We start from the raw sequence: 27229 nt of genomic DNA on the forward strand, positions 1-27229 counted from the left end.
ATGTGCCTCATCCTCACACAAATAAATAAATGTAAAAGTTAAAAAAATCAAGCCATGTATGGTGGTGCAGGTGTCTGATTCCAGCACTCAGAAGGCAGAGCCAGGTGAAGCTCTGTGAGTTTGATGCCAGCCTGGTCTACAGAGTGAGATCCAGGACAGGCGGAACTACATGGTGAGACCCTGTCAAAAACACAAACAGAAACAAAAGAACTCATTGGGAAGCTTGCTCTAAGTTCAGATTCTCAGTCCCCATCCCGGCTCTCAGCTTGGCTATCTGTAGTTTGATTGACATCCCCCATGGATGCTGGTGGACTCCAGTCGTGACAGCACTTTGAGAAAAGTGTCACACTTTCTGCTCTTGCTCTGCACAGTACAACTCTTGTTCCCTGTTCCTCCAGTCTCTCTCCCTCTCTAGCGGCTCCAGGAAACTGCATCATCACGCTGCACTTGCAAGAACAATGTATCTAGAGGCCGGGAGAGCAGGATCCCCATAGACTTCTTTGTGATAGACGGTCACAAGGTTGTCTTCAGTACCTTTGAACTTGCAGATGATGTGAGTGTGCACTTGATAATTCTTTTTTTTTTTTTTTGGAAATAAGATCTAAACCTTTGATCAAACTCTCAAAGAAATGCAATGGATGTGCCAGTAAATCATCCTAACAAGCCATGGAGCACACCTAAAATCTTGGAACTTACTTACCTCCATGTTTTTCATGCTCTATGTCTGTGCAGCTTCGATTGTTTTTCTGGGGCGTGACCCCCATCTTGGCACAGACTCTCCTGCTTTGGTGAACAGAAGAATAGCAGATGCTGGGAGGTGTGGAAATCATGCCTGCTGACCCTTCTCCATCCCTGGCAGCCATGTCCCTTGGCTCTGTTATTTACATTGTTGTTATGTGGGACTCTTTTTAAGCAACTGGATAGCCTCCTGCTCCCTCCTGTGTCCATGAACACATTTTTTTCAAAGGCAGAATAAGATTAAATTCTGGGTGGACAGTGGTGGTGCATGCCTTTAATCTCAGCACTTGGGAGACAGAGACAGGCGGAGCTCTGTGAGTTTGAGGCCATCCTGGTCTACAGAGCATGTTCCAGGATAGCCAGGGCCACACAGAGAAACCCTGTCTTGAAAAACAATGATAAAACAATAACGGCAACAAAAGATTGAATTCTGTTTAAAAAGGAGTGGGGTTTGGGCAGATGTATGGGGTTTTGTGTATATGGTTGAGTTTATTGCTACCAAGGATGCTGCAAAATAATTGAAATATTTCATATCCTCTGAAGCTGTGAGAGAAAGAGGGTGCCAGAAACTTGAGAGAGTGAGCTTGCTTTCAGGTTAGAACTTGGGCACAACACCTAGATCTACTAATCACATCTAGCATTGACCTTGGATTGGACAGCAGAGAGGTGAAATAGTAGGGACTATACTGAAATGATTTTGGTGGTTTGGGCCACTTTCTGTCTCCAAATGGGATATTGTGACAGTGTAATCGAAAGTTTCTGTCCTGCCAGCAACTCCCAAATACCCAGTAACTGCTTCCCAAATTACCACACAGAGGTATATATATTGCCAGAGCTGAGGACCGAACCCAGGGCCTTGCGCTTGCTAGGCAAGTGCTCTACCACTGAGCTAAACCCCCAGCCCCGAGGCTTATGTTAATTACAGAAGACATGGCTGATGGCTCACACTTATATTAACTAACACTTACATTTAAATCAACCCATTTCTATTCATCTATGTATTACCGGTTCTCTGGCATCTTGCTTCTTCTGCGGCTCCTTGCTTCTCTTCTGATTCCACCCTTCTTCATCCGAGTCCTCAGTTTTGGACCCCTACCCTTATCCTGCCTTGCCATAGGCCCAAACAGCTTTATTATCAACCTATGAGACAATACATATTCACAATGTACAGAAGGATCATCCCATAGTATGACAAAGTCTAGTGTTTGGGGTGCAAAACCGATGTTTACTGTCCAATGATGGCCTGAGTGGTTGCTCCCTAGCCCAGTTCTATCATGGCACAAGTTACCCAGTTGCTCCTACAGGCAGATTTACCTGTTGGGCTCTTCTACTTTCCTTGAAGGTCTAGAGAGACTTTACATTTTTCCTAAGTCTCTTTCTGCTGAAGCAACCTTAGTAAGTTTCCACTGGTTCTTTTCCTCAAACACAGCATGTTCAAATCTGTTTCCACAGCCTTCTTGTGTCCCCTCTTATTTTCCTTTGGAATTATATGCTTCTAGTTTTATCAAAATTTAAGACATGTAAACATCATTGTGGCTATAGAGATGGTTTAGCCCGTAAAAGTGCTTGTCACACAAGCTTGATCCTTAGACTTATCTAAGAGTGGAAATGTAAGTGCTTCAGGGGACTGTCCTCTGACCTCTACATGTATTCTTTGTGGTGTGTACTTCCCCCAATAATAATAAAGTAGAAGAAATTGGAAAATCATCGTGACAGAGTGTCCTATCTTCCCTAAAATTACTTGGTCATGGTGACTTGGCAGAATGTTCACTTGGTAAAGGGCTTTTGATGAAAGCGTAGGGACCTGAGTTCAATCCCCAGAACCACAAAAGAACTGGGCTAGATGGGATGTGCTTGTAACTTCAGTGCTGCTGAGGCAGAGGAATCCCTGGGGTTCACTGGCCAAGTACTCTAGCCAAATTGGTGAACTCCAGGATAGTGAGAGATACTGTCTCCTAAAACAAAGTGGATGTGACCTGAGGAGTGATATCTGACCTCTACACACACATTCACCTTTACACATGTGAGCACAAACAGAATGTGTTCTTCTATCCCATCACCTAACTTCAACATGTCACCATTCTTTTCTCATTGTCCCTTTCCCCAGGCCTTTTGTGATTAGAGAGGGAGGAAACAGTTTAAAACACCTCACTTATGAGTAATTCCTGTGTATCTCTGAGATAAGAAGTTAAAAAAAATACAGTGGTGTTGGGGGTGTGATCCAGTGGTAGAACCCCTGTCTATTACAAGGGAGGCCCTCCCTGGGTTACATCCCCAACAAAAATCAAACAATTAACAACAAAAGCATACTGCCATTGTCAGACCTGATAACATTATTCAGTTTGGGCCTGTGAGTTTGTTTTAGTGAAGGTCCAAATGCATCCCACACAGTATGTTTAGGAGATATATCTCTTTTTCTCTATTTTTAAAACTTGAAGTGTAAGTCACACGTCGATTATATCTCCACAAACTGATGACAAGTTTTTCTTTCCCATTTGTTCCATGATATTTGTTTATTTAAGATGGTGTAAATATTAGGGTCTGGAGAGATGGCTCAGTGGTTAATACATCAGTAAGTCACCCATTTTCAAACCAAAAGCCTATATGGGATTCAGGATCTCTTCCAAGTCTTTTGACCCCTTCTGGGTCAAGGGCTTCCAGGTAACAGGTTGAAGCAGTGCCAGGCAACTCTAGCTTGTTTTAGAGCAGTTTCTGTCCCTTGGGGTTCCCCTGTGCGGGAGTTGTTCTTCACAGAGGCAATCCCCACACCATCGTTTTGGTGTGCAGGAAAAGGCTTGTGAATGGGTACTTGCGGGTCCAAGTTCGATCTCCAGACAACGTTGGGGTGTGTCCTGCTAAATTTATCCAAACTGGGCGTGTCTTGCATCATATGTTGGTTTGAGCCCCCTCGTCCAGGGTTAACTGCCCCTTCCCTGTTGGCTGTTTGTGTCTCTGCGCCCCCCCCCCCCACTTCACCTGCTACCTGCTTCTCATGCCTCCATGCCAAGATGACTTTTTGCTCAATCACGCTCCCAGTTTCCCCGATGCACTAACTCTGCTGTTCCTGCTGTTTGCTCTTAGTGGCACACCTTGGCAGGGACTGTTGAAGGGTGTCCACTTTGACTTTGCTTACCAGGCTTCCCTGGTGGTTTGTTTTTTTTTGTTTTGTTTTGTTTTGTTTTTCTGGCCACACTGGGATTCTTCTTACAATAGATCTGTTCTCTCTGTTCCTAGCTGTTCTCCCACCCTAACCTGCATAAATGTCAAGTTCTTCTGTTTGTTACAACATGTAAATGAAAGCTGGAGACACCTGCTGCTTCATGCCCAGCACATGGCTAATCGCTCCCCTCCCCCAACAGCCTAGGAAACCCACAGCTTAAGTTCCAGCTGGATGTATTCTCCATGTGGCTCTGGGTCTTTTGGCCTGCAGACCCACGTTGCAGAGTCTCTACAGCTCTACTTCTTCACTCCTAAAAAATATTTTATTCCTATGGTTTTTTACATGCTGCTTTATACTGTAAACTCTTATTTCCAGATTTTTAAGTTGGTCATCTGACATGGTTTCCCTCAAAAAGTTTTGTTTCTCTTTCTTTAAAAAAAGTCCCATCTATTTTTGTGTGTGTGGATGGAAATGTGGCCACTGCATGCTTGTCTCAGACTGGTCTTGGATGCCTGACTTTACATGTTCCATGTGTCTTGGTAACAGCTAGCTGCCTGGGCTCAGAATTTGCCTCTGGGTTTTCCTGAATCTGATGTGATGACAGAGAAGATTATTTTATGCTGTTCTACCTTAAAAAAAAAAAAAAAAGCCCAGCTAAGGAATTGGGTATGATTAAAATATCTGTTACAAAGGTTAGCTTAAAACTTATTGGAATTGCTCTGAGGAACAACATGTGGTCGGTCTGCCACCGCCTTAATTAAGTGCAACACATGGGCAGCTACCATTTTGACTTAGGATGGAAAAGGGGGAGGTCATATGACTTCCCTGCCATCTTAAATAAAGGTGACCACATGAAGTAGGTCCACCTTTATTTAAGACAAGAAGTCTCCAAAATATTTTAGATTAGGATAGATTTCTGTATGATAATCTCTATCCTGTCTTAGAAACAAGGTTTGTAAAAGATAGGATTTAAAACAATGCTGGTTTACTGAGGTATCAAAGCTATACCTCCACGTATTTCTGTACTGAGATGTATCATGTTGGCAGCCGTATTTTTTAACATAAGAGTAATACCTTGATATTGATTTTAGAAACACTAAATTGTTTACACTGTGAAACTAGGTTTTGCCTTCTAGAGATACTAAGCTGCTTATACCTAACAGATATATCTGATCCTCAAACACTTCAGAGACCTGAAATATGGCATTTAATAGAAAAGCTTCTCATGATGGAGACATGCCAGCTCCTGAAAGCATCCCTATATCCTCCAAGGAAGATGGATGGTCTAAGAAGAGCTTCCACCTGGAGCTTGCTTTAAATGTAGCAAAGCCAGCCATCAGGGTGTGGGGGGACCCTGCCCAGACTGTGCACAAACAGGACACTGGAGAATTGATTGCCCCACTTTTGAAGAGAAGTCTGTCAGATCTTCTGTGATTGGCAGCTGAAGATTGACACTGCCTTGGGACCTTTGTTCCCAACGACCAAGGAGAAAACTGGGATAGTTGCCTAGGTACCCAGAACGCTGTCTCAGTTCTGTTTACTGGGGCAAAATTTATACTTCTCAGGTCTGATGCTGTTTAATGACTAGGGTACTGATAGATCTACCAATTTCATAGCTCCTCCCCCAAGGCTACCACCACCCTGGTAACCCATTACTTCATTAGTTAAGTTTCCTGTTGAAAAATAGACAAGATTGCCTTGTTCATAGGCTTCACAGTAAAGGATAAACGAGGTTCAGAGTTTTAGCACTGATAAATACAGTTTTGTTAAACCATTTGTTAAACTTTGATAGAGCACTAACTATCAACAGTTTTTAGAAGTTCTTAAATTTCCGTGGATTTTATTGGTCCCAGATTTTAGAACTGCTTGGAGGCTTTTTCAGCATTACTATATTGTCTCCAGCCACATATGGCAAAACTCTGCTGAAATGCCAACTCCTCCTCCTCTGAAACAGGTTACCATTAAAGAGGGTGTGGAAGCCTGCGGACATGTTCAACTCTGTTCCTGCTCCTCAGTCTTCTTCCCTCCACCTCTTTCACTGGCTCAACCTCTTTTGTTCAGTAAATTTCCTCTGGTTATCTTCTAGGTATAGACTTAAAGGTATGTTTTATGGGATAAAACAGGCCCTAGGGAAAAATATTCATGCATTTTTAACCCAAAGACATAGCCTTTGCTATGACGCCAAGATATAAATCTGTTCTAGCTGTTTTACATGCACTTGCAGGTTCTTAGGGAAAGAGTTATGCTACTGTATTGAGAAATCTGGCCTGGTGGAAACTAATATCAGTCTCTAGAGCTCCTCTTTTATCCCACCCACCTTCAAGCCTGTATTTTACAGGTTCACTCTTCCTGCCATACTTATGCCAATGCCAACACACAGGGGGCCTTCCAGATATGTCAGCCCTTGCACCAGTTCCAAGGACATGAGGATAGCAGCTGGCAGGTTGAGTTCATCCACATGCCCACTCATAAAAAGCTCCATTATCTCTTAACTTTTGTTGACACCTTTACAGAATGGATGGAGGCACTCCCTGTCTCAAGGGAGACAGCAGACGTGATGTCTCAGGTACTGGAACATATCACCCCCCAATTTGGCATGCCACCTGCCCCCCAAGCTCCTGAGACATCAATGTTGGTACCATCTCTCCAGGCTCAAGCACACACCTATCCAGGATAGATGGTCTGTCCAGCAACCGGAACCCTCCATCCTCCATTTTTCCAAATTGTCCCAATGAAGGGCCTATCTGCCTTTTGCCTTACTCATTCATCTTTGTCAGTACAACCAGGGTACATCTTCATTCCATTCTTCCTGGCAATCTCCAGTCTCTCCATGGCTAGTCCCATTCATTGGGCCAGTGTTAACAACCTATTTTTTTCTCCTAGCAACTTGCCTTCTCTGCTTCCTCAACAAACAGATCCCTGAGGCCTCCAGGATGGCAGTTAATGGAATGCTTGTTCACCCACACCTCCCACTGAGCATGAGCCCACTGACTGCTGACTCCCTCTCCCCAAGTCATCTCATGCCAACAGGAAGTAGTCAGACTTGAACTGGTACCCATATATCCAAGAAGATTGGGATGTTCCAATCGGAAGCTCCACCTCAGCACCCTCACTCCAAACCCTGCACATTTCAGAAAGCCCACCAAACAGAGGAGCTGCTCAAGACTGTGCCTACAGGGCGTTTAAGCTACAGTTCATAGACCTGCCACATGATTTCTCCTCCTCCCTTCTCCTGAGACCACCCAGGAATGCTTTGCTCAGATTAAACCTAGTCTTTTACTTTTAAATCAGCTTGATCTTATTGTATTGGTGGAGAAACCTAGTACCAGGGATTAAAAAATACTTATCAATATATAATGAATGATATAATGGACTGTTTATAGTTTTTAGATGTCCAATTGTTTGGGTGGGAGCTCCACCTCAACCCCTGGCACCCTAGCACCCTGGCATCCCTATACCCAAAGAGTCTGAAATGTTTGGGTGGGAGCTCCACCTCACACAGCTCCTCCCCAAACCCGCCCCGCCCCTTCAGAGCCCACTAAACACAGATCCTTCTCCAGAGAGGCTCAGAATGACTTCCACAGGGGATATAAAAGTGGAATCCCTGAAAACAGACTTGTGGTTCTTCCAGTCTTTTGTCCCTGTCTCCTCTCTGAAGGGCCGGGGAATCATCCAGAAACACTTCACCCATTAAACCTGGGCTTTTCCTGGCTTGCTCTGATTCGGTTTGTTATGACAGTGGAGAGGCCTTTAGGAGGTCTAAAACTTATCACCAATGTAGCCAATATGATGATCTTCAACTTCTTGAAACCACCTCTCCCAAGAGCTAAGATTATAGGTGTGTGCCACCACACTGTTTTATGCAGTGCTGAAGAATGAACCCAAGACCTCATACATGACAGCCAAAGGTTCTACCAACTATGCTATATCCCAGGCCTCATTATAGTTCTAAACCTCAATTCTGATACAAGTCTGCAACAGCCTTTAAAAGACAAACAGACAACAATTAGGCACAATGTGCTTCTATTTATGCATCTTAAGAAAGAGGTGCATAGCTTTCTTCAGTTTAGAAAAACTCCCATGGGCCAAGAGCTTCAGACAATGAAGAGGCCCAATGTTTCTCAATGTGGGCACCAATGACATTTGACCAGAAAGCTTGCTGTCATGCACAGTGTTTAGCATCTACGGTTCACACCCCATCAGATGCCTGGAATTGCTCCAAGCCCATCATTTCCTTCTCTCAAATTCCAGCACTGATAATGGAGGACTTGGATGAGATTAGGAGTCTAAACACATGCTCCCTTCTTGGTTTACTTTCCCCTTCCATTACATCATTCCTGAAATCCAATTTCTAGTAGTTCATATATCAAAGAACATCTTGAAACCTTTAAGGGTGATTTCAGATATCCTGTCATGTTATTGTTATTGTGAAGGGCCAAAAGAAGTATTTTAGAAACTATATTCAGTTACAAAATTTTGGTAATTGCTACCTCAGTGCAGTGTGCACTTGTCCCAAATCCTCAGTTCTTAATTACCCATTCCTATTGGTGATCTTTCCGATACAAAATAAAAAAAAAATGCTTTGTTGTGAGGCAAGAGATAAGAGTGCCCAGCCATCGGTGTAGCCTTCTTAGGGCAATCATTATTTATTACTTTTGAAAGTGAAAATACACAAAGAGGTGCTAGTTTGAAAAGAATGTCTTACGATGGGGGGGGGGGACCCAGCCAAAATCAATGATCTTTGAGCAGTGTTTCAATTAAGAATTAATTAATTAATTAATTGTGTGTGCTTCCATGTATGCATATGTGTGGGCACCTGTATGTGGCTGTCAGAAGACAGCTTTCAGGAGTTAATGGTTATCTACTTCCACTCCTGGGTCCTGGGCATCAGTCTCAGGTTGTCATGCTTGTGGACAAGCACATTTACTTACTGAGCCATCTTGCCTGCCCAGCAGTTTATCAGGTTGCCAGTCAATTTTTCTGACTTTTGACCTTGCAACCCCATCTCAAACAGGTTTCCTAATCTTTTCTTTTATAGATGAGGAAATTGAGGCTTCTAGGAATCAAACTGACATGCTTAAGATTGCACAGGATTTCTTAGAAGAAATCGGCATTTCTAGAATTTTAAATGGCACCCTTAACACTGACGTCTCAAAGCACTTGTTGTTGTATACAAAACGAAGAGTCCAACCGGAACTAATCAGAAGACAGGTCTGGAAGGACAAACAAGCAAAAGTGCAGTCATTTAATACGTTGCCTAGCTCCGTGCCTTGAAGCTGCACTGTCTTGTCTGAAATGTTAGGACAATCTCATTTGAACTCCCAGCCCGCTGAGAAATCAAAAGCAGATGGTGGCGAAGCTGTTTGGTAACTTGGTGCCTTTTAAAATTAACTGAATCCTTCAAATGCTGCTTTAGATCAGATGTGACTAATTGGATAAAAGGAAAGGAGACTTTCAGCTGATGAAGAGCATTGTGAGAGCCCAGACTGAGTTAGTTCCAGAAAAGGAACGCACAAGAACAACTTCTCCAGTAATGTTTTCATTACAAGAGTGAAGTTTCCAACACTCTGTTCCAACTGAGGACAAGCTGATGTGTCGCTGCAGCCCAGAGAAACTTGGGGGCGAATAGAAAGCCCTTTCATTTTAAAGTGGGCTTTAACTCTGAAACTTTCTAGTGCCAAACCCCTTAGTGTTTTATTTTTTAAATGAACACTAGGCGTGCTCTCACAGATGTCTGAGCTGGGAGGGACAGTAGGAGATCAGGCTGAGTCCGTTCTTATTAATATTAAACAGCCAGGTCTGTACCCTTGAGGCAAACGGGAGAGACACGGAGAGGAGCTGCTGACATTGACAAGGAATCCAAACAGGACTCGCACTATCGGTATCCACCACGTTGCCGCTCCCCGGTTTGGCCTTCTGGGAGTTGTAGTCTTTGTGGAAGCTGCTCTCCTGAAGAGCTGGAATGCTCGGACCGTGAGGTACTACAAATCCCAGGATGCATCGGGCTCTGCCCCTCCCGCCCTGATGTGAGTGTAAACTCACCGCGCCGGGGCGGGCGGCCGGCTAGCGGGCTTAGCGGGGCACTGCGCGGGGCACGCGGCGGCTTGGGGGACCCAAGTCCCCTCATCTTTGTCAGGTGCCGTGATTCTGCTCCAAGTTCCAAGCAGTGGAAGGCGGGCAAGCGGGAGCCATGCAGTCAGAATCTGGGATCGTGGCGGATTTTGAAGTCGGGGAGGAGTTTCACGAAGAACCCAAAACCTATTACGAACTCAAAAGTCAACCTCTGAAGAGCAGGTGAGTGGTGACAGCTGGAGGGAGGCGCAGTGGGAGGCCTAGGGGCCCCGCGCTTGCTACCCTGGAGCGAGAATAGCTAGTCTGACTAGCTCTCGGACAAGGACCCCGTGCCCTTGCCTTGGGGTACAGGGCGACCTGGCCCCTGGCATTTGGGGTCCTGCTCTCAGATGACTTTCTTGCATCCTAGGGTGTCTGATAGACACTTCAGGGACATCATGGGTCTCTTGGGGGTGCCACATCCAGGCGCAGGGACCCTCGGCTTCACGTGCCAGCTGCTGAGCTGAATGGGGGCTGGGGCTGTACCCGGCTAAGGTGGGGTAGGAGGAGCACCGGACTGGGACGGTGACCTGGTGCTATCAAGAGGAGTTTTTCTGAAGATCCTAGCAGGCTGAGGGCTCAGAGGGAGAGCTTGGGGTGGCTGGAGATCCTATGCTCCAGGGAAGCAATGAACTGGCCTGGAGTCTCTTCTTGTAGTTCTGCCTCTCTGGGAGAGACTGCTCTGGATGGTCCCTAAGTGAAGTTCACCTGGGCTTTATCCGCCACCGGCCACCCAGGGGGAGCACCAGAGTCAGGGGGTGGTGGTGGTGGCAGCGGGTGGGCGTGTCTCCCCAGGCTGGACAAGCTCTCAGGAATAGAGTTTCTAGTGACTGCAAAAAGAAGGATGGATGGATGGATGGGAGGGAGGGAGGGAGGGAGGGAGGAAGGAAGGAAGGAAGGAAGGAAGGAAGGAAGGAAGGAAGGAAGGAAGGAAGGAAGGAAGGAAGGAAGGAAGGAAGGCAGGCAGGCAAGCTAGTTCAGAGGCCTGTGGTGGTTGGGAATGATCTCTTTTTGGCTGCTACACACGTTTAGTTCCCCAAGCACTTCAGAAACTTTGGGACTGGAGTGTAAATGCCCTCTGGTCTGGTGCCTCCCAACGCTGTGCATCTGCAGCACCCTCATCCTTTGCATCACTGTCCATTGCTATTTACCCTACAGAGTGGGTTCTCACTCTCTTTGGTCACTCTGGATCTGTAGCACTTCTTATTTGTGGTGATTACAGAGAGCAGGATGGTCACTGGAGTCTGTGAGAGTCAAAGAAAGGCTTTATTTCCACCCCCTTCAGTCGTGAGCTAAGGCTGAGATTGGAAGCATCATCCTTGTACCTCAGTTGTCACTAGGGCCTAGATGAGTGAGATTCCCCTGGCAGAGGAGCAGAGGGTCTTGTTTTCTGGTGAATGAAGGACCAGGAAGGTAGGAGTGAGGGGTGGGATCCTTGCTTTTGGAGAGAAGGAGGCTGAGTCTGAACTCTGCTGGAAAATGGAGCCAAGTTACTTTTCTCCAGGGCTGGGGCAGGACCTTGAATCCAGTTCTGGGAATAAACTCTGGGAAGAGCAGATGTCCTGGCTGCCCTTGCTAAAGCAGGCTTTTTGGACATGCTTGTGGCAGAGTGGAAGGAAATGTGTTAGGCATTGAGATGCATAACCTCAGCCTTTCCCTGGTGGCTTCTTTTCATAATGGCTATTTTGTATGTGGACATAGATTGTGTGTATTGGGTGCTCTGAGTGATATTGTGTAAGGGGTATTGTTGGGTGTGCTCATTATGGCTTTATCTGCATGTGGCTGAAGGGACCAGTGTTTTACTGAGCAGTCCCCTGCTTTTGCTTCTATAAGCAAATGCTTACATGGCCAGAATGAGTGAGTGTATGTGTGTGTGTGTGTGTGTGTGTGTGTGTGTGTGTGTGTGTGTGTGGTGTTCCTGAAAGAAATGAATGAACTGGATTGTTTAGAATATTTTGATGGTGGGTGATACATTAAATGAGTTTGAGGGAGCGAGGAGACTATTCTCTGGAGAAAACCAATGAGTGCTCTGACACTTATGTGGAAGGATTTGGTTCTGTTCTTTGTCACAGTCAGCAAGAATGGCACGCAGACGCACATGTCCTCTGTAGCTAGCTGGGGCAAGGAAAAATATGGGTATGTGGGCATAAACTGCTTCACACCTTGGTACTAGAAGCAGGTGCTAGGTAGGATGGAGGAAACATGTGCTCTTTGAAATAAACCAGTTAAGTAAAATCTGTGAGTAAGTATCTGGAGTGGGTGACATTTCCTTATACTGTTTGTGACAGTTGTCCTAATGGTATTGTCCTTTACATATGTTGTGTGACTCTAAGTGGGCTTCCCGTGGTCAGGGTCTTCTCATTGTTTTTAGTGTGAAGTCTTTCCCGGCACCCCTGGTTGGGAGAGTGTGGTAATGAAAGTTGCAGACCGTAAGAAGGCCATAGCCATTGTGTTGTTTAGATCAGTGATTCTCAACCTGTGGGTCTCGAGGCCTTGGGGTCAAGTGACCCTTTCACAGGGGATGCATATCAGATATCCTTCATATCAAGTAATTACATTATGGTTTATAACAATAGCAAAATTACAGTTATGAAGTGACAATGAAAATAATTTTATGGTGGGGGTTCACCACGACATGATGAACAGTATTATAGGGATGAAGCAGTAGAAAGGTTGAGAACCATTGTTCTAGATTGTTCTAAAATTCACCTATTTCTTGCCTGTTTCTCTGCTGTGACTTTGTCCAAGCCAGTGTCAATCCCTGCCTGGGTTATTGCAGCGGTCTCTTGACTCTCTCCTCCTTGACCACTTTTAGATTTTTAATTTAGCAGCCACAGTATTCTTGTTAAACTGTCTCCTCCCCCCCCCCCCCCCCACTTAGGGCTGAGACCATGATTCAGTCAGTAAAGTGCTTGCCATGCAAATACATGGACTGAGTTCTATTTCGAGAACTCCCATGAAGATGCCAGGGATGGTGGTTGGCAGTTATAATCCCAGCACGCGGGAGGTGGAGATGAGCTTGCTCACAAGCCAGTCTGTCTGAATTGAAAAGTGACAGATAAAAGTGAGAGACTCTGTCTCAAAAAATAAGAAGGAAGAGTGACTGGAGGAAGGCACCTGAAATTGATCTCTAGTCTTTACATGAATGTACACACACACACACACACACCCCTGTGCACAGCGTGCCTGCACATACATGTGAACACGTATACATAGACATACACACAAACACAAAAATAAAATTAAAAAACCCATGTGATTTTTCAGTCAGCAATCAAATCTCTCTTCCTCTGGAGACCTTTAGATGTCACTGTGGAAGAGAGCTGTGATTAACTTTCAGCAGGTAGATTCCAGGGATGCCCTAGCCTGTACACAGGACAGCTTCTACAGCAAAATATCATCTGGGCCCTGTGCTTAAACTCAAGCTGGATCATGCTATTCTCTCTGGTCAAAGCCCTCCAAAGCTCTTATTTTTCCTCAATCCTTTACATGGCACAAGGCAGCCGAGGTAGTCAGGCGGCCTGCCAGCTCTGACCTTTCCTCTTGCCATTTATCATTTATCGTTCTAGGAAGATCCCAGGCTCTCCCCTTGCACTTGCCTCTGCTTGGATCATCCTTTGCCCAGACAGCCACAGTCCTCGTTACCCCACCAACTCCTGACCTTCTTCTCAACGTCATGTTCATGTTCCCTTGATTCTCGTCACAGGGATAGTATGGCCCTCTGTGGCCATCACATTCTTTCTCTCCAAACTCTTGCTCTTCCTTTTCTGGCTGTGTCTCTTTCATAGTGTTAATGGTATAATTTATAATGCAACTTGATAATACTTTTGTTATATATATATATTACATATATAATACACATGTATATATACACATACACATATACACACAGGTACACACACACACACACACACACACACACACACACACATATACACACATGGTATATATCAGATCTCAGGGCAAGGATTTCTCTTCATGCCTTGATGACTCTGGAGTCCCCAGAACCCAGAACATTCAGCTTTGGAGCTCTGGATGTTCCGCGATAGATGATTCTTTACTGTAAAGGACTGTCCAATGTGCAGAATAATGTCTGGTAGTATATATTTGTTGAACACATACATGGCTTTTTGCTTTAGTATGCCACAAAGGTATCATGTTTAATTTTTGTTTTTGTATTCACTATTGTATTTTTAAGATAAATTCCCAGTAGGCTTTCTTCAAGGATGGATTTCCATATTCTTCACTGGGGCTCAGCCTGGATATTCAAATATTTCAAATACGTTGCTGAACTTAGATTCTGTGAACCTCATCTTGGTCTTACTGACTGGTGAAGTGTTGTAGGAAGAGACACAGTAGGAGCAAAGGTTCTCCTGATAAATGACGCTTTCCTGGGAATAACTTCTCCACAGTGGGTCACAGAAGAAACAATCACAGTAGACCCAGATTTACACACTGGCAAGTCACACCAGAGAAATGTCTTTGAGCTCCTGGGGACAAGGAGGCACAGCCTGTAGGGGTTTTGGTCTGAAAAGCAGCATTGCAGACCACAGTGGCATGGCCCATGGCCTTCTGATGGGTTTGTTCTGCAGTAGCCTACAGCTTTGTAATTGCTGGTGTTCCTTTCCTGAGCAGACTTAGGAACTAGCTTCATTTGGTCCCAGTTTCCTCCTACAAATTTTAGTACTGTTTCAGACAGGATTAAAATTCCCGCAGATTAGAAGTGGGAATGTAAACCAGTGTTAAGTTAATCATGGCAAGATGGGATGCTGCAGCCGTGCCAAGTGTGGATTCAAAGAGAGGTGCATGGAGTTTGCATATGCTTGTGATGAGATGAGAAACCTAGACTGTTCTCTTCCCCATACTCACAAGCCCACTGGCTTTTGCTGAGGTCTCCCCTTCGGTTTTCTTGCTAAAAATGCCCCTTTATTTTAGGAAATAATAATCCATGCTTGGCAAAACAAAACTGCTAAGTCAATCTCAATCTCCTGGCCCCCCAACCCCTGATTATTTGTTTCTGGATATTTTCTTGTTTGTTTGGTTTTTTTCCCCCCTAATCTTTCAGATCTGCAGGGGACCATTAGCGTAAAAGCCTGAAAGTCTTTCTTTGTCATTGTATTTTTCTGTCTCTAGCTGGGTGATCTTGGGCAAGCCTGGTCATCTCTAATTTAGTTTCCTCATCTAGCAAATAGGAGCTTCTTCCTCGAGACTGAGACGATTGAGAATGATACTAAATTTGGGGATGGTGCTAGACCCAGTCATCACTCACCAAAAGCAAGTATATGTGGCTTATTGTTTTTCCTTTCTCTTAGTGAGCTCCGACATTCTGGAATGTGTTTGTATTTAGTAGATTGTGGCTCACTTCTCCAAGGCAAGTCTTGTTATGTAATAAAACTTCCTCAATCTTGCAAATTCTTTCTTGCTTTCCTTCTAACAAAGTGTTCAGAAATTTATTTTTGCATTTTATATTTTTGAACCATCTGATAATGGTTTATTTCTGCAGGATAAAAACTGGCAAGTGTGGCAATCAGCACACACATAAAAATCTATAATCAGCATGTATTTTCAAGTCTCAGTACACCAAAATTAATAGCTGTAATGATGGCTAACAGGCATTTAGTATGTACCATGTGCCAATCCCTATTCAGAATGTTTTTACATGAATAAGATATACTTAATCTCAGGCTTACGAGGTGGCTCAGCTGTTGAAGACTAAGGCTCACCACCAAAAAGAAACAATACATTTAATCTTTACAAAACCCAAGGAGGTGCTAGCTGGGAACAAAGGTGGTACTAGTTATGATGTTAAAATGATCTAGTCCTAACTTTTCCAGGCACTCTTCTCAATATACTAGTTAATTCTCTCTTAAGCCTTGGGCATCTGTATTTTTATTTTCCACTTTTTTACAGAGAGGGAAACTGAGGCATATCAAGTACTAGATAGGGCCCAGATTTAAAAAGAGGTGGTCTAGTTGGACCTCCAGGTTCTTGTCAACGAGTGCGCACTGTCCTGTACATGATGATGCAGAATCCAAAACTGCCACCAAAACTCGTGGTGCCTGAGGGATAGACAACATGTCCATCCAGTGACCACACAAGGCAGAGTGTGGCTTGCTGTGGGCATCAGCAATGGGGGTTTATTTATTAGAGGAACCAGAAGTGGTGTAGTGGGGGGCAGTGGTTCTGTGAGTGAATGAGGGAGTTTGAATTTGACCTTCAAATGAAGCAAAACTCAAACAGCTGAGAAGGCATGAGATGGCATGGAGGGCTTACTCCTCAATGCTAGCAGACACTGGAAGGTTTAGGGCTGGAAGGTTTAGGGAGCCACATTAGTGTTGTGACCATGTCTTGGCCACTTACCCAGTGCATCTGGCATCATGATGCCTAATGTCATGGAATCTCAATGAACATACCTCTAAGATGAGACCAATAGACCTTATGTTCTTGAGATTGGTATATGTGTTAAAACAATGGCAAAAAGATGTATATATGCTTAACATAGGCATTTGGTAATTGATAGCAGGTCTTTCTTTTCTGGTAGAATACACTGTAGCCTTGTCTCCTCTTAACAATAACTCAGCTCTTATACGCTCAGAAGCAAACTAGACAAGACTGAGGTGCTTCAACCTGGCAGATGTTCCAGCCTCATTATGCAGATGAGCTTTGCGATATGATTAGACGGAACACTTGATTAAAGTGGGATTCTAAGTGTTGGTTTTGCCTGTTATTGGAGATTTCCTCTTCCCAAGTGCCGCTATTTATAGAGTTTCTTTAAGTGTGCGAATGTTTAATTCCCTTTGAGTTCTGCAGTGCAGTTTGCACGAGCTGATGTTTAGATCTGCTCCAGTTGTGCAAGAAGTGGAAAATACCCTTTTTTTAGAACAGGTCACATGCGCTTGCTGTCAGGAATAGGACCTCAGTGTAGAAAAATGTATCTCGGGACAAATCAAAGTTACTAAACTTCTCTCTCCAACTGCTTTGTTTCAGAACTGGCAGTATTAGGATAAATAACAGGAAAAAAAATAATCCTGAGTTACTGTTCTTTTTTTGGTCATCTGTCAAGGACAGCAAGAAAGTTTGGTTTGTTTTTGTGTGTGTGCTTGTGTGAGTAGTGAGTATAAAATGTGCTATCCTGTTAGGTTTGTCTAATCGAAATAAATCATAAAAATATGTTTAAGCACCCTCCAAGGGTGGATGATTTAGAGGAAATGATCAAGAAGGCAGGTCAGAGACAGTCACTGTGGTAATTGCAAGCTTTTGGTATTAGAATGATGACTCTACAGTTTATCTGAGGGTTTTCTGTGTCTAAATACTGTGACAGGAGAAATGGAGTTACACCAAGACACAGAGTCTGCACCTCTGTGGACTCGCGGGCTGAGCTCTCCACTGGAAAGTCCCCTCCCAGCTTCTGGTACCAGCATTTCCCAAGGCTTACTTTGGCTTCTTACTGCTAAACCCATTTCTCTGGGTTGCTTCTTAAATAGGGGTTCCATGTTTCTTTGCTCCATTGTTTTCTTCTGTGTTGGGTCAAGCATATTGTGGAGGATGAAGGGGTGGCACCTTGAGGTGTTCACAGGAGACTCTTCTCTTGAGGTTCCAGTGATGAGTCTCCTATCTTCCACAGTCACTTCCTGGTACTTCTCACGTGCTGTGTGCTGTGGTCCAGATGCACAGGCACAACAGATGTGACCTTACCGGTGGTTTTCTATTCCAGCTGGAAGCTGAGTCAGGGTGGGCTGAACAGCAGAACTCTGGGGGAAGGGAATAAGGGTAATTGGTGAGAAGAGGGCTGAAGGTCATACCTCAACTTCATGAGGGCCCTCTCTCAGCTCCCCAATCCCTGTCCATGCCAGTCACTCAGTCATGTAAGCAGAAGAAACACAGCTCTGAGGTCAGAAGGACCTGGACATATTTGTTTTTCTTCTTAAACACCCCACTCCATTTCTCTCCCTTCTTACAACAATTATGTATTAAGCATTTCTACTGTGTCTGGCTCCTGCTGGCTGCAGGGAATGAAATGTAAATTAGATAGCCAGAGTGTTTTACTAGCATGGTGCTTCCATCTTGGTGGTAGGGACCTCTAAGTTAATAATGAACCAAAGAAACAAACAAGGTGATTTTGGTAACTGCAGCAGAGTGTGACTGAGAAAGAAGCAGGCTGTGTGAGGTGGGAAGGCCAGGGAGGGATGGTGAAGTAAGTGTTTCTGACCTGACACTACAAAGAACATCTGGCATAAAGGTACACATCCTGGTGCTACCACTCACCACCTCTGTGACTTTAAACAGGTTACCCAGCCTCTCTGAACTTGAGTTCCCTCTCGAGTAAAACAACCGCTTTGCAAAATTTCTGCAAAAATAAAAGGTGTAATGTATAAAAAGCAGCTAACATTAGTTTGATGGTAAGACTTATTGAAGGTAAGATGTGAAACGTGGGGAAAGAATAGACATTAATCTTTGTTGTGAATATTTGTAGCTTGGTTTTGAGGGTTTTTCTTAGTATTGAATGAGTCAAGTTTCACACTTAATCTTGGTAAAATTAACCCTGGACTAAGAGTGGAGATGGGTCTTGCTTTTTATTATCTCTGATTTCCTTCAGAATTGTCTGGCTTTCTGTTGTTGTCCCTGCTATGACTTTGCTGATGTCCCATCTGACCCTGGCTGGCCTAGGAGTGGGCTTTGGGTGGGACTTGGGGTTACTTCTTTGGTTGTTAAGGTAAGGTCTGAGTAAATGAGGATTCGACAGTAAATTTCACAAAATACGCCCATCCCCCTGACTCCCAGATGTGAGCCTCCACAGTGGGCCATGCCTCTTGATGTGCAGTGGTAGTGTTGGTGCAGAATCGAAAAGAAGAAGCTCACTTCCCACGCTCCGCCCAGTTCTTGCCAGCCTGACTGTCACAGATGTGTCCTGGCCTCTTGGAAAACAGTTTTGTTTTGTTTTTTCAACCATCATTTGGATTTTGATAGCTGTATTCTTTCATTCACATACCTGTGGAATGGCAACTTTCAAAAGGAAAGGTCCTACATAGTGAGACAATGAATATTTTCACTCTAACTCAGTGAGTTCAGGTCTAGGGGGAAGCACTGATGGACTCCAGTTCTTCTAGACAAAACTGAGGCTCATTGAGCAATGTCAGGAAGGCGTGTGTGGGCTTCGCCTTCCCTACCCTGCCCCTTCCCCAAAGTGAGTCACTTGCTGAATCATTCCCACACATTCCCTCACTTTCCATCTGATCAAGAACAGCATTGGAAAAGTGATTTCTTGCCCTAGTGGAATCTACACAGCTTATATTTGCAGACTATACATTTGCATCAGGCAAAGCTTGGCTTGTCTAGAACAAGTTGTGAGCAGAAAAGATTTATTTAGCATAATGGCTGGGGTTATATATGGACTTACAAAGTGACAGTCAGATGAGGCTGCTGTGTTTACTCTGGTCCCTTTTTATGTGGAAATCGCAAACATGGCTTTCTTGTTTAACTCAGGCACCAGAACCATACAGGTGAAGTCTGCCAGAGGACCTAGGTGACACATGGCCCCACTGTTATTTTGGTATGAACAAGGTCTCTCCTGAACTAGCAGAGACACTACTCTATAGTTAAGTGGGTGAATCCAAACATGGGTATGTCTGTGGTCAAGTCTCAGCTACCATTCCTTCAAAAGGACTGGGTGCATTTTATCTTTCAGTTTTCTGCAGAGGGAAGTGAGTTCCTCTGGTGTCAGCTTTCCCCAGTTGTATTTCTGAGCCTGCAGAGTGGCCCCATACAAATTTAGTACATTGGTTAGTAGAACCCTTTGCAACCAGTTCATCATGCTTTTGGCTGAGAATGACAGAGAATAAACATTACGATAGTATGACCAGTTAGAGTCCTTTATTTGCAAAGCAATAGGGTAACCTCAGGTGTGCATTCTTGACAAGTCTATTTGTTTTTAAAGCAAGCATTTACAATAGCGTAGGTGAAGCAAGGCCAACAAATATGAGCCCCTGGCGCAATTCCCTGTGACAAGTCCAATGCGGTTCTGTCCATTTTCTGCAAGGAAACGCACGTGGAGAGTAATTTGAGAGGTTGTCTACTGACCGGAGTGTCCTGGACAATCAGACTGCAGACTTTTTGGAACCACACCTTGCATCATTCATTATAGCATGGTAATTTCCCCCTGTCATTCCACTAATAATATTTTACCCAGGTAAATGCTGGGTGAGTAAATGGTGAATGATGCGAGTTTGGAATGCAGTTCCAATGATGCAGATTGCAGAGGAAAGCTTTCCATCTGTTGAGTTAGAAATGAAGGAGAGGGCTGATTGGGCTTGCTTGGTCATCACAGCAAAGTCATTGAAATGTACAATTTAACAGAAGTGAGTGACAGAGACAATTAGTCGAGTTTTTTTTGGGGGGGGGGTGCGGGTTTCAGTGATACTCTATGGCACTCCATGACTTGGGAGACTTTGCCTTGTTACCCCCCTTTTATGTCTCTCTCGACTCCACATAACCGCCAGCATTCTAGCTAGTTCTCACTGGCAGCCGGTATCCCTTCCCTTGAATGTTTCTCCTGCTGGACAGTTTCATTTCACTTATGAACAGTCTCTTTCCCAAGTTCAGTCTCTTTCACATGCTCTGTCCTTGTGGTTGAGTTTTGTGCTAAATGCCTGGTCCCAGGAGTTGGCTTCAGGGATGTGCTGACTTGTGAACCCTAAGGGGACCCCAAGATTTCCTTGGGTATGGCCAGATCATTCATGTAGTTCCGCTAAAAAATCTTTCTAGAGAGAATTACCCTCCTCCCGTAAACAAACAAATAAACAGGTGATGGTTTTTTATCAGTGGTTGTTATTTATCTCTGACATGACAGACAATACAAGTAACACCATGATTTTTACCGAGAGCATTCCATGTCAGGGAAGTTTTCATTCTAAACCATCAATCTAAGAATAATTTAACGTAGAGGCATGGGATTTATGGAACTGTATTTGAACAGTAGTTTTCAGTAAGTGTGCATCGTTTAGGTGTACTCCCCCTGGAGGGCTCCTGGAATGCTCCCCTCCCTTACTGATCTAGTAGCCCAGGATCGGGTCTGAGAAGTCGTATTTCTAACAGGTTTGTAACTGTTACTCTGGTAAGGAGTTGGGGTGTGTGTGTGTGTGTGTGTGTGTGTCACACTTTGAAAATCATTACTATGAAGAGGTGGTAGATGGTGATTTTGCTCAATGAACTTGAAATTGCCAACATGATGGATATAAATAGTGTATAATGACAAGGTTGGCTCCTGTCAGATGACAGAATATTCAAACTAATCATGTCTAATTAGAAAAGGAAATTGATGGTTAAATGACCCAAAAGTCCAGGGATCTGGATAGCAGGTTTGCCCAAGAGTTCGACTTTCAAGTGGCTTGCAGGTCACATCTCGAACTGGGGTAGTTTCTTCCCACCTCTTCGAGGGTGGAACTGGAAGCAGACTGAAGTCACTTGACTGAGAGATTGGGTTGAGAAACAGGGTGATGGTGGTTTGGGGCACGTCCACATGACTGAATTGTTTTCCACACAACTTCTGCTGAATAAAACTTGAAATACGACTGTCAGCCTGTTTTCCCATCTCTAATGAATTCCAGACAGTTTGTAGAGTGTGGGAGCTTCCAAAACAGAGGGGCGGAATGACTGGGCCCAGCCAATGTTCACTCTATCACACACAAGGCTGCCCTGACATAACAGACTCTTCCTCTTTGTTCTTAACCTCACCACACTGCTCATCCCTCGGCTTGGGGGTGAGGGTAGGGTGGGGGGACTGTGAGAAGGAAGGTCAGAGCCGGACAAATTAAGTTCATAAGAAAGTTCCAGACTCTGGGTTTACCAGAAATGCAACCTGCCTGTGTTTAATCCACTTAGACCCAAATGTTTTGAATTATGTGTTTTTGCTGTTGTTGCCCAATGAACTTATCCAGAGAAAGAGCCCTCATCTGTTCTGACCATAAACTGGTTAAGAGTTTTCTCCACCAGTTCAGGAAGTCTAAATTTAGGAGAAGGTGGAATTGAACTTAAATTGCACTTTTGCCGCCCCTTAGCTGAGTGCCCTGAGCATGTTATCTATCCCTGGGGCCCCAGCTTCAGCACGGGACTGAAAGGAAGTAATGAATGGGTAACACCCCAGTGTGAAGTTAGAGGGTAATTATATGAATTGACAGAGATTTGTAGGGGCTGGAGACATAGCTCAGTCAGTAAATGCTGGCAAGTGTGAGGACCTGAGTTTGGTCCCCAGCACCCATGTAAAAAAGTAGGGTGTGGTGGCATGTGTTTGTAACTGGGGCTCAGGTGATGGAAATAGGTGGATCTGGGGGCTTGCTTGCTAGAGAGTTCAGCCTACTTAGTAAGTTTCAGGCCAATGGGAATCCCCCCCCCACACACACTCCTATACACACAGAGAATAAGTGGATAGCATCCGAGGAACCACACTGGTACTTGACCTCTGACTTCTGTATGTACTTGTACATATGTGCATACATACCCCCACCCCCACACACATATGTTTCTGTGCACATATGGACTTTCTCACATACACATAGAGAAACGTGAAGAAATATGGGAGTATAGTCATTTGCCCAAATTCTGGCTGTTAGTCCCTCCCAGTTAACCTTCATACATGTCATCTATTGGGTTTTTGACGTGGAATGAACGGTTAGTTTTGATACCAAAGTAAGGAGGGGAATGACTCAGGAGCAGGCAGCACGAGAAGTTGGTCCGTAGCAAAGGCCCGAAGTAGTCACCAAGTTGGGTAATCAGCATGGGGATTGTTGAGAGTTGATCCGGGTCAAATAGTGGGGAATGGTGGGATGCCTCAGAGGGAGATATTTAAGGCTGGCACGAGCTGTTTACATGCAAGGCGTTACCCTGTGTGGCCAGCCTGGTCTTTATCAACCTGTTTCCTTTCATCATAATTACAGCGCATGGCTGGGTGGAGAACGCCGAGCACTAATTGGAGTTGTGCAATAAATATCATGGCAGCTCAGTGCTACTGCTGTGTCTGCCCAGGCTCCTGTGATTGCTAACTGTCCCCATCCAGTCTTGTCCGTGGTGACTTCTGTGCTTACACTATCATCTCTTTATGTAGTCACATTCATCCCAGTATCAGTCAGAAGACCCTGTATGCCCAAACTTGAGGACTTTCTATCTTCCTGTGTACCTTAGGAGGTTAGAAACTGAGTTTGAAATGCTCTCCTCCTACACCAGTATGATTGCATTTCTTGGCCATTGCAACTGTTCTCTCCTGAAAGTGGTGGGTAGCTAGCTCAGTGTTTGGAAAATAGCAAGACCCTACCTACCATCTCAGCAAACCAAACCAAACCAAGCTAAAACAGAACAAAAGACGTCGTCGTATGCCAGCTGTGACGCCGGGTGTAACAGCTACTGTTACTCACTCTGTGCTGGTTAATGGCCGTCCTTGCCCACTATGGCAGCCTGTGCTCTCTGTGCCCCTACTGGTGTCTTTGCAGTGAAAACTGAGGGGCTTGCATGGCAATGGAAGAAGTGGAGAGTCATAGAAATGTTCCTCTGAAGGAGCTGTTGATTTTTCCATTGCTCTGACACACCTAAGTCACAACTGGATTTTCTAGGCTTGATCTTCAAATGTGTATGGATATATAGAGCAAAAATTTGAGCCCATACTAGTCCTGAATGAATTGAAGAGTCTTTCACACTTCTTCCCTCAGCTATTTGCTGTTGTGTGCATAGGAACAGGAACAGATTTACCGACCAGTTAATTACACCCACCCGCATACACATTCACACACACACACACACACACACACACACACACACACACACACACACAAACACGCACACACACACACACCTTCTACCAGAATCCATATGTGCAAACACAGTATTTTTTCAGGGTTGTTGTAGCCTGGCTCTGTCATTCCAAATAGTGCTACTTTGTTTCCGAGGAAACAGCTTCTATCCTGAGGATTAAAAGGAAATAAACAACATGAAAATTTTCTTCTTTCCATGTTGTTGAAACAAAGATGTACAGAGCAGGTTTATTGGGGTTATAGAGGATGGAGCTTGAGCAGTGCTGCTTAGAGCCATCATGCCTGATGGGTTTCTCTGAGCCCTGAACTTCAATGAGAGGAATGGACGAATCTATGAAGAGCTAGGGGCACGGCTTGAGGGGAAGAGCCAGGCAACTATGATGGGAAAATTGTCAGAGTAGATTTATTTATTTATTTGGCACCTAGGGGTTTGGCTCTTAGGAGATCTGCCTCTTGCTCTGATTTTTCTGAATCTTGGCTAGGGAGTTATCTGTAGCATCCTCAGTATATTTATTTTGCTCTTCTAGGTGAGGGTATATCTCAGGCATTGAACCCATGTGGAGTCAGGAAATAATGATGAGCAAGAGAGTCAAACTGAATGAACATTGTTGCCCTTGGCCAGCGGAAGTGGGGCTTGCTGGGTAATGACTCGAACAAGGGTCAGAGGAGGTCTTTCTGGAAGTAATGAACCTGATTGGTGGTTATATCAGCTACTCTAGAAATAAATACACTTTAAATGGTATTCACTGAGGGTATCCTTCAACTGTCACTGTTTTTGAAGACCTTATTTAAAAACTAATCAAGCTCCTGTATTTATAAATAGGCCAGTGGTAACACTCACTTTACTGTCACTGAGTACCCGGGAGAACAGAGACTTTGTCAGTTTGTTGGGCATGTCAAGCACCCAGGACACTGAGTGGCCACCATATCTTTTTGGAAGAAAGAATAACTAAAATGTGCCAGGGATGTAGCTTGGTATCTAGAGTGCTTGCATAGCATACACCACACACAACACAGTGCTGTCCCCAGCACCAGCTAAAGCCAGCTGTGTGGCATACTCCTGTAATCCCAGTTCTCCCAAGGTTGGAGGATCAGAAGGCCAAGATCATCCTCAGTGTGGCATGGGATACACAAGAATCTGTTTCATAAAACTAAAAATACAAGAAAGCCCTAAATAAGAATTGAAGAAAATTTTCTTCCTTGTTTTTTTTCTTCTCTCTCTCTCTCTCTCTCTCTCTCTCTCTCTCTCTCTCTCTCTCTCTCTCTCTCTGTGTGTGTGTGTGTGTGTGTGTGTGTGTGTGTGTGTGTGTGTGTGTGTGTGTGTGTGTGTGTTCAAAGGGCTCTTCTGGGAAATGGGCAGGAAGTGGTTTCAGACTTTACCCTTATTAGCTATCCCCCTTGTTAGGTTTTCCTGAGCCTAAATTTTCTCTCCTGTGTAATAAGACTGTTGATAGAATTTCCGTCTTGGGACAGCAGAAATGGCATGTAAGGTGCTCGGTATCTACAACCCTCAGAACAGTAAATGAGTAGGCAGGGGATTGCTGTTGCTCTTGGTGCTAAGAGGGGCAATAAATTGCAGCTAGCATGCATTATTTTTGGTGGTTATGCTCTGTAAAATCACTAAAACCATCAAATTTATGGATATTGAATTATTCCTGGGGACAATAATGAGGTAGTTTCCTGACAGCCCCTGGTCTCAACAGTTTTTGTTAACCAATCAATGCATAACAGTCTTCTGTGTGGTTTCTTTTTAAGGCACTGTGTTTTGTGGATATTACTGAAGAGTTAACACTGAACTGACCAGTGATACTGTATCTCATGGCTGAGGATGTTCACTTTACTCTCTGAGTTTTCTCCTCTCCTGAAAGTCCCCTTCACATGTAGCTGTACAAGGGCCAGTGACCCAGCCTCAGCACTGTGCCGGGAACTGTTAAAGTACGTGGGGTCACCAACACAAAACACAAAAGTGCACTGGCAGGCTGTGGGAGGATGCCTGTCTGCAGTGTGGAAGTAGGATGGAAGGTCCTAACCTCATTTGACCTCAGTGGGGGAGTGTGTGCATTGGGCTATTTGGATTTCTTGCTAATCTATACATGTCCACCATTAACTTCAAGAAAACCACGAATGTTGATATTTGGGGTTACAGAGTTTAATTACCAACTGAATTTGAAAATGGGGAACCCATAAGTAATGAAAACTGACTTTGCTGAAAATGGTCTTCTTATAGCTATCCTCCTACAGCTTGGTTGTTGGATGTGGTGGGTTGCACATCAGCCATGCTAATGAAGGAACTTAGTCTTCCATTTTGCCTGCTTGTCTGCTCTAAACATGACCCATCACTGCCAAGTTGTTGGTGTCTTCTGGGCCTCACTGTTCAGGTATGGTACTTTTGACTTGGGTATAGTTCCTTTAGTTTGTTACTTAGGAAGATGGATTATGAGAGGCAAGTCCTGGGGGAAAAAGATAGAGAAACTATGAGGTTTTTACTGAAGAACCCAATAGAGAGCAGATGGTGTAGAAATGCTGGTGTAAATAGTTCTGAAGTACCCAGGCTGGCTCACTCAGGTCCTGGAGCTTACAGCGAGGGTTTTGATTTCCTCCTGTATGGAAACCAGCATATTATAGTTATCAGCCGTCATTGTTGTGAACATTACTTGAGTACTTGTTATTAGTGCTTGGAATTCTTCTAGAAGGAAGGAAAGAGGAACTAGTTTCAGACACACAATTTTCTAAAACAAGAAAACACAAAAGGCCACCAGTAATAGCAATAGCAGCCACATCTAGCATTTTAAAAACCCTTATTATGGCCTGTGTCTTAGGCTGTAGTTTGGCTTGTTTTCTTGTGTGTTTGAGTACTATAGTACTATAAAAAGTACGTGAGTGTGTGTGTGTGTGTGTGTGTGTGTGTGTGTGTGTGTGTGTGTGCGCGCATGCGCGCGCCTTAGTTCTGGGGTAAGGAAGCTTACCTGTGTAATTTTTTCCTAGACTTTTCAGTGTTAAACTATCAGGAATGAATAATTTGTACCTAGGTGAATTTCAAACACATCAAGTCATCTGATATCCAACAGATATGGTGTGAAATGTTTAAAATGTTTTTTATACTCTAATTCTCCCGTGAGATTGGCTGGCTCCCATTTAATAGATGAAGAAATGGAGGCTTGCCTGACTTCTTTTCCTTGGATGTGTTAGGCTACTCAAGTAAAGATGACATCAAGTTTTTAACGTAGGACTGTCCAACGTGGGTGCTCACCTCTTTCTCCGTCACTCTCTGGTGGGTGCTGGCTATGTTGTGGTTCAGAGGGAGTGGTGGGTGTGAGCAAGGGTGACAACTCATTGTTTTTGGAAAGAGGACTAGGTTTCTAATGAAGTAAAGACCAAGGACTCAGGGTGTGGCTGAACATTTGCTTCCAAGATAAATAGATCT

At 44.3% G+C, this 27229-nt stretch overlaps 1 protein-coding gene across 3 annotated transcripts in view; it reads left to right on the top strand.

Moving 5' to 3' along the window:
* The first annotated feature begins 9957 nt into the window (after positions 1 to 9957).
* The window catches only part of Mitf (melanocyte inducing transcription factor), a 217018-nt gene continuing 199746 nt past the window's right edge, over positions 9958 to 27229 (top strand). For all 3 annotated transcript variants that reach the window (XM_036182288.1, XM_036182289.1, XM_036182290.1), the window contains exon 1: positions 9958 to 10192. In XM_036182288.1, coding sequence (XP_036038181.1) covers positions 10089 to 10192 — 104 coding nt within the window. In that variant the 5' untranslated portion in view covers positions 9958 to 10088. The remainder of the gene's footprint in view (positions 10193 to 27229) is intronic.

Source organism: Onychomys torridus, chromosome 3, assembly GCF_903995425.1.
Source record: "Onychomys torridus chromosome 3, mOncTor1.1, whole genome shotgun sequence".
NCBI classification, from domain to species: domain Eukaryota; kingdom Metazoa; phylum Chordata; class Mammalia; order Rodentia; family Cricetidae; genus Onychomys; species Onychomys torridus.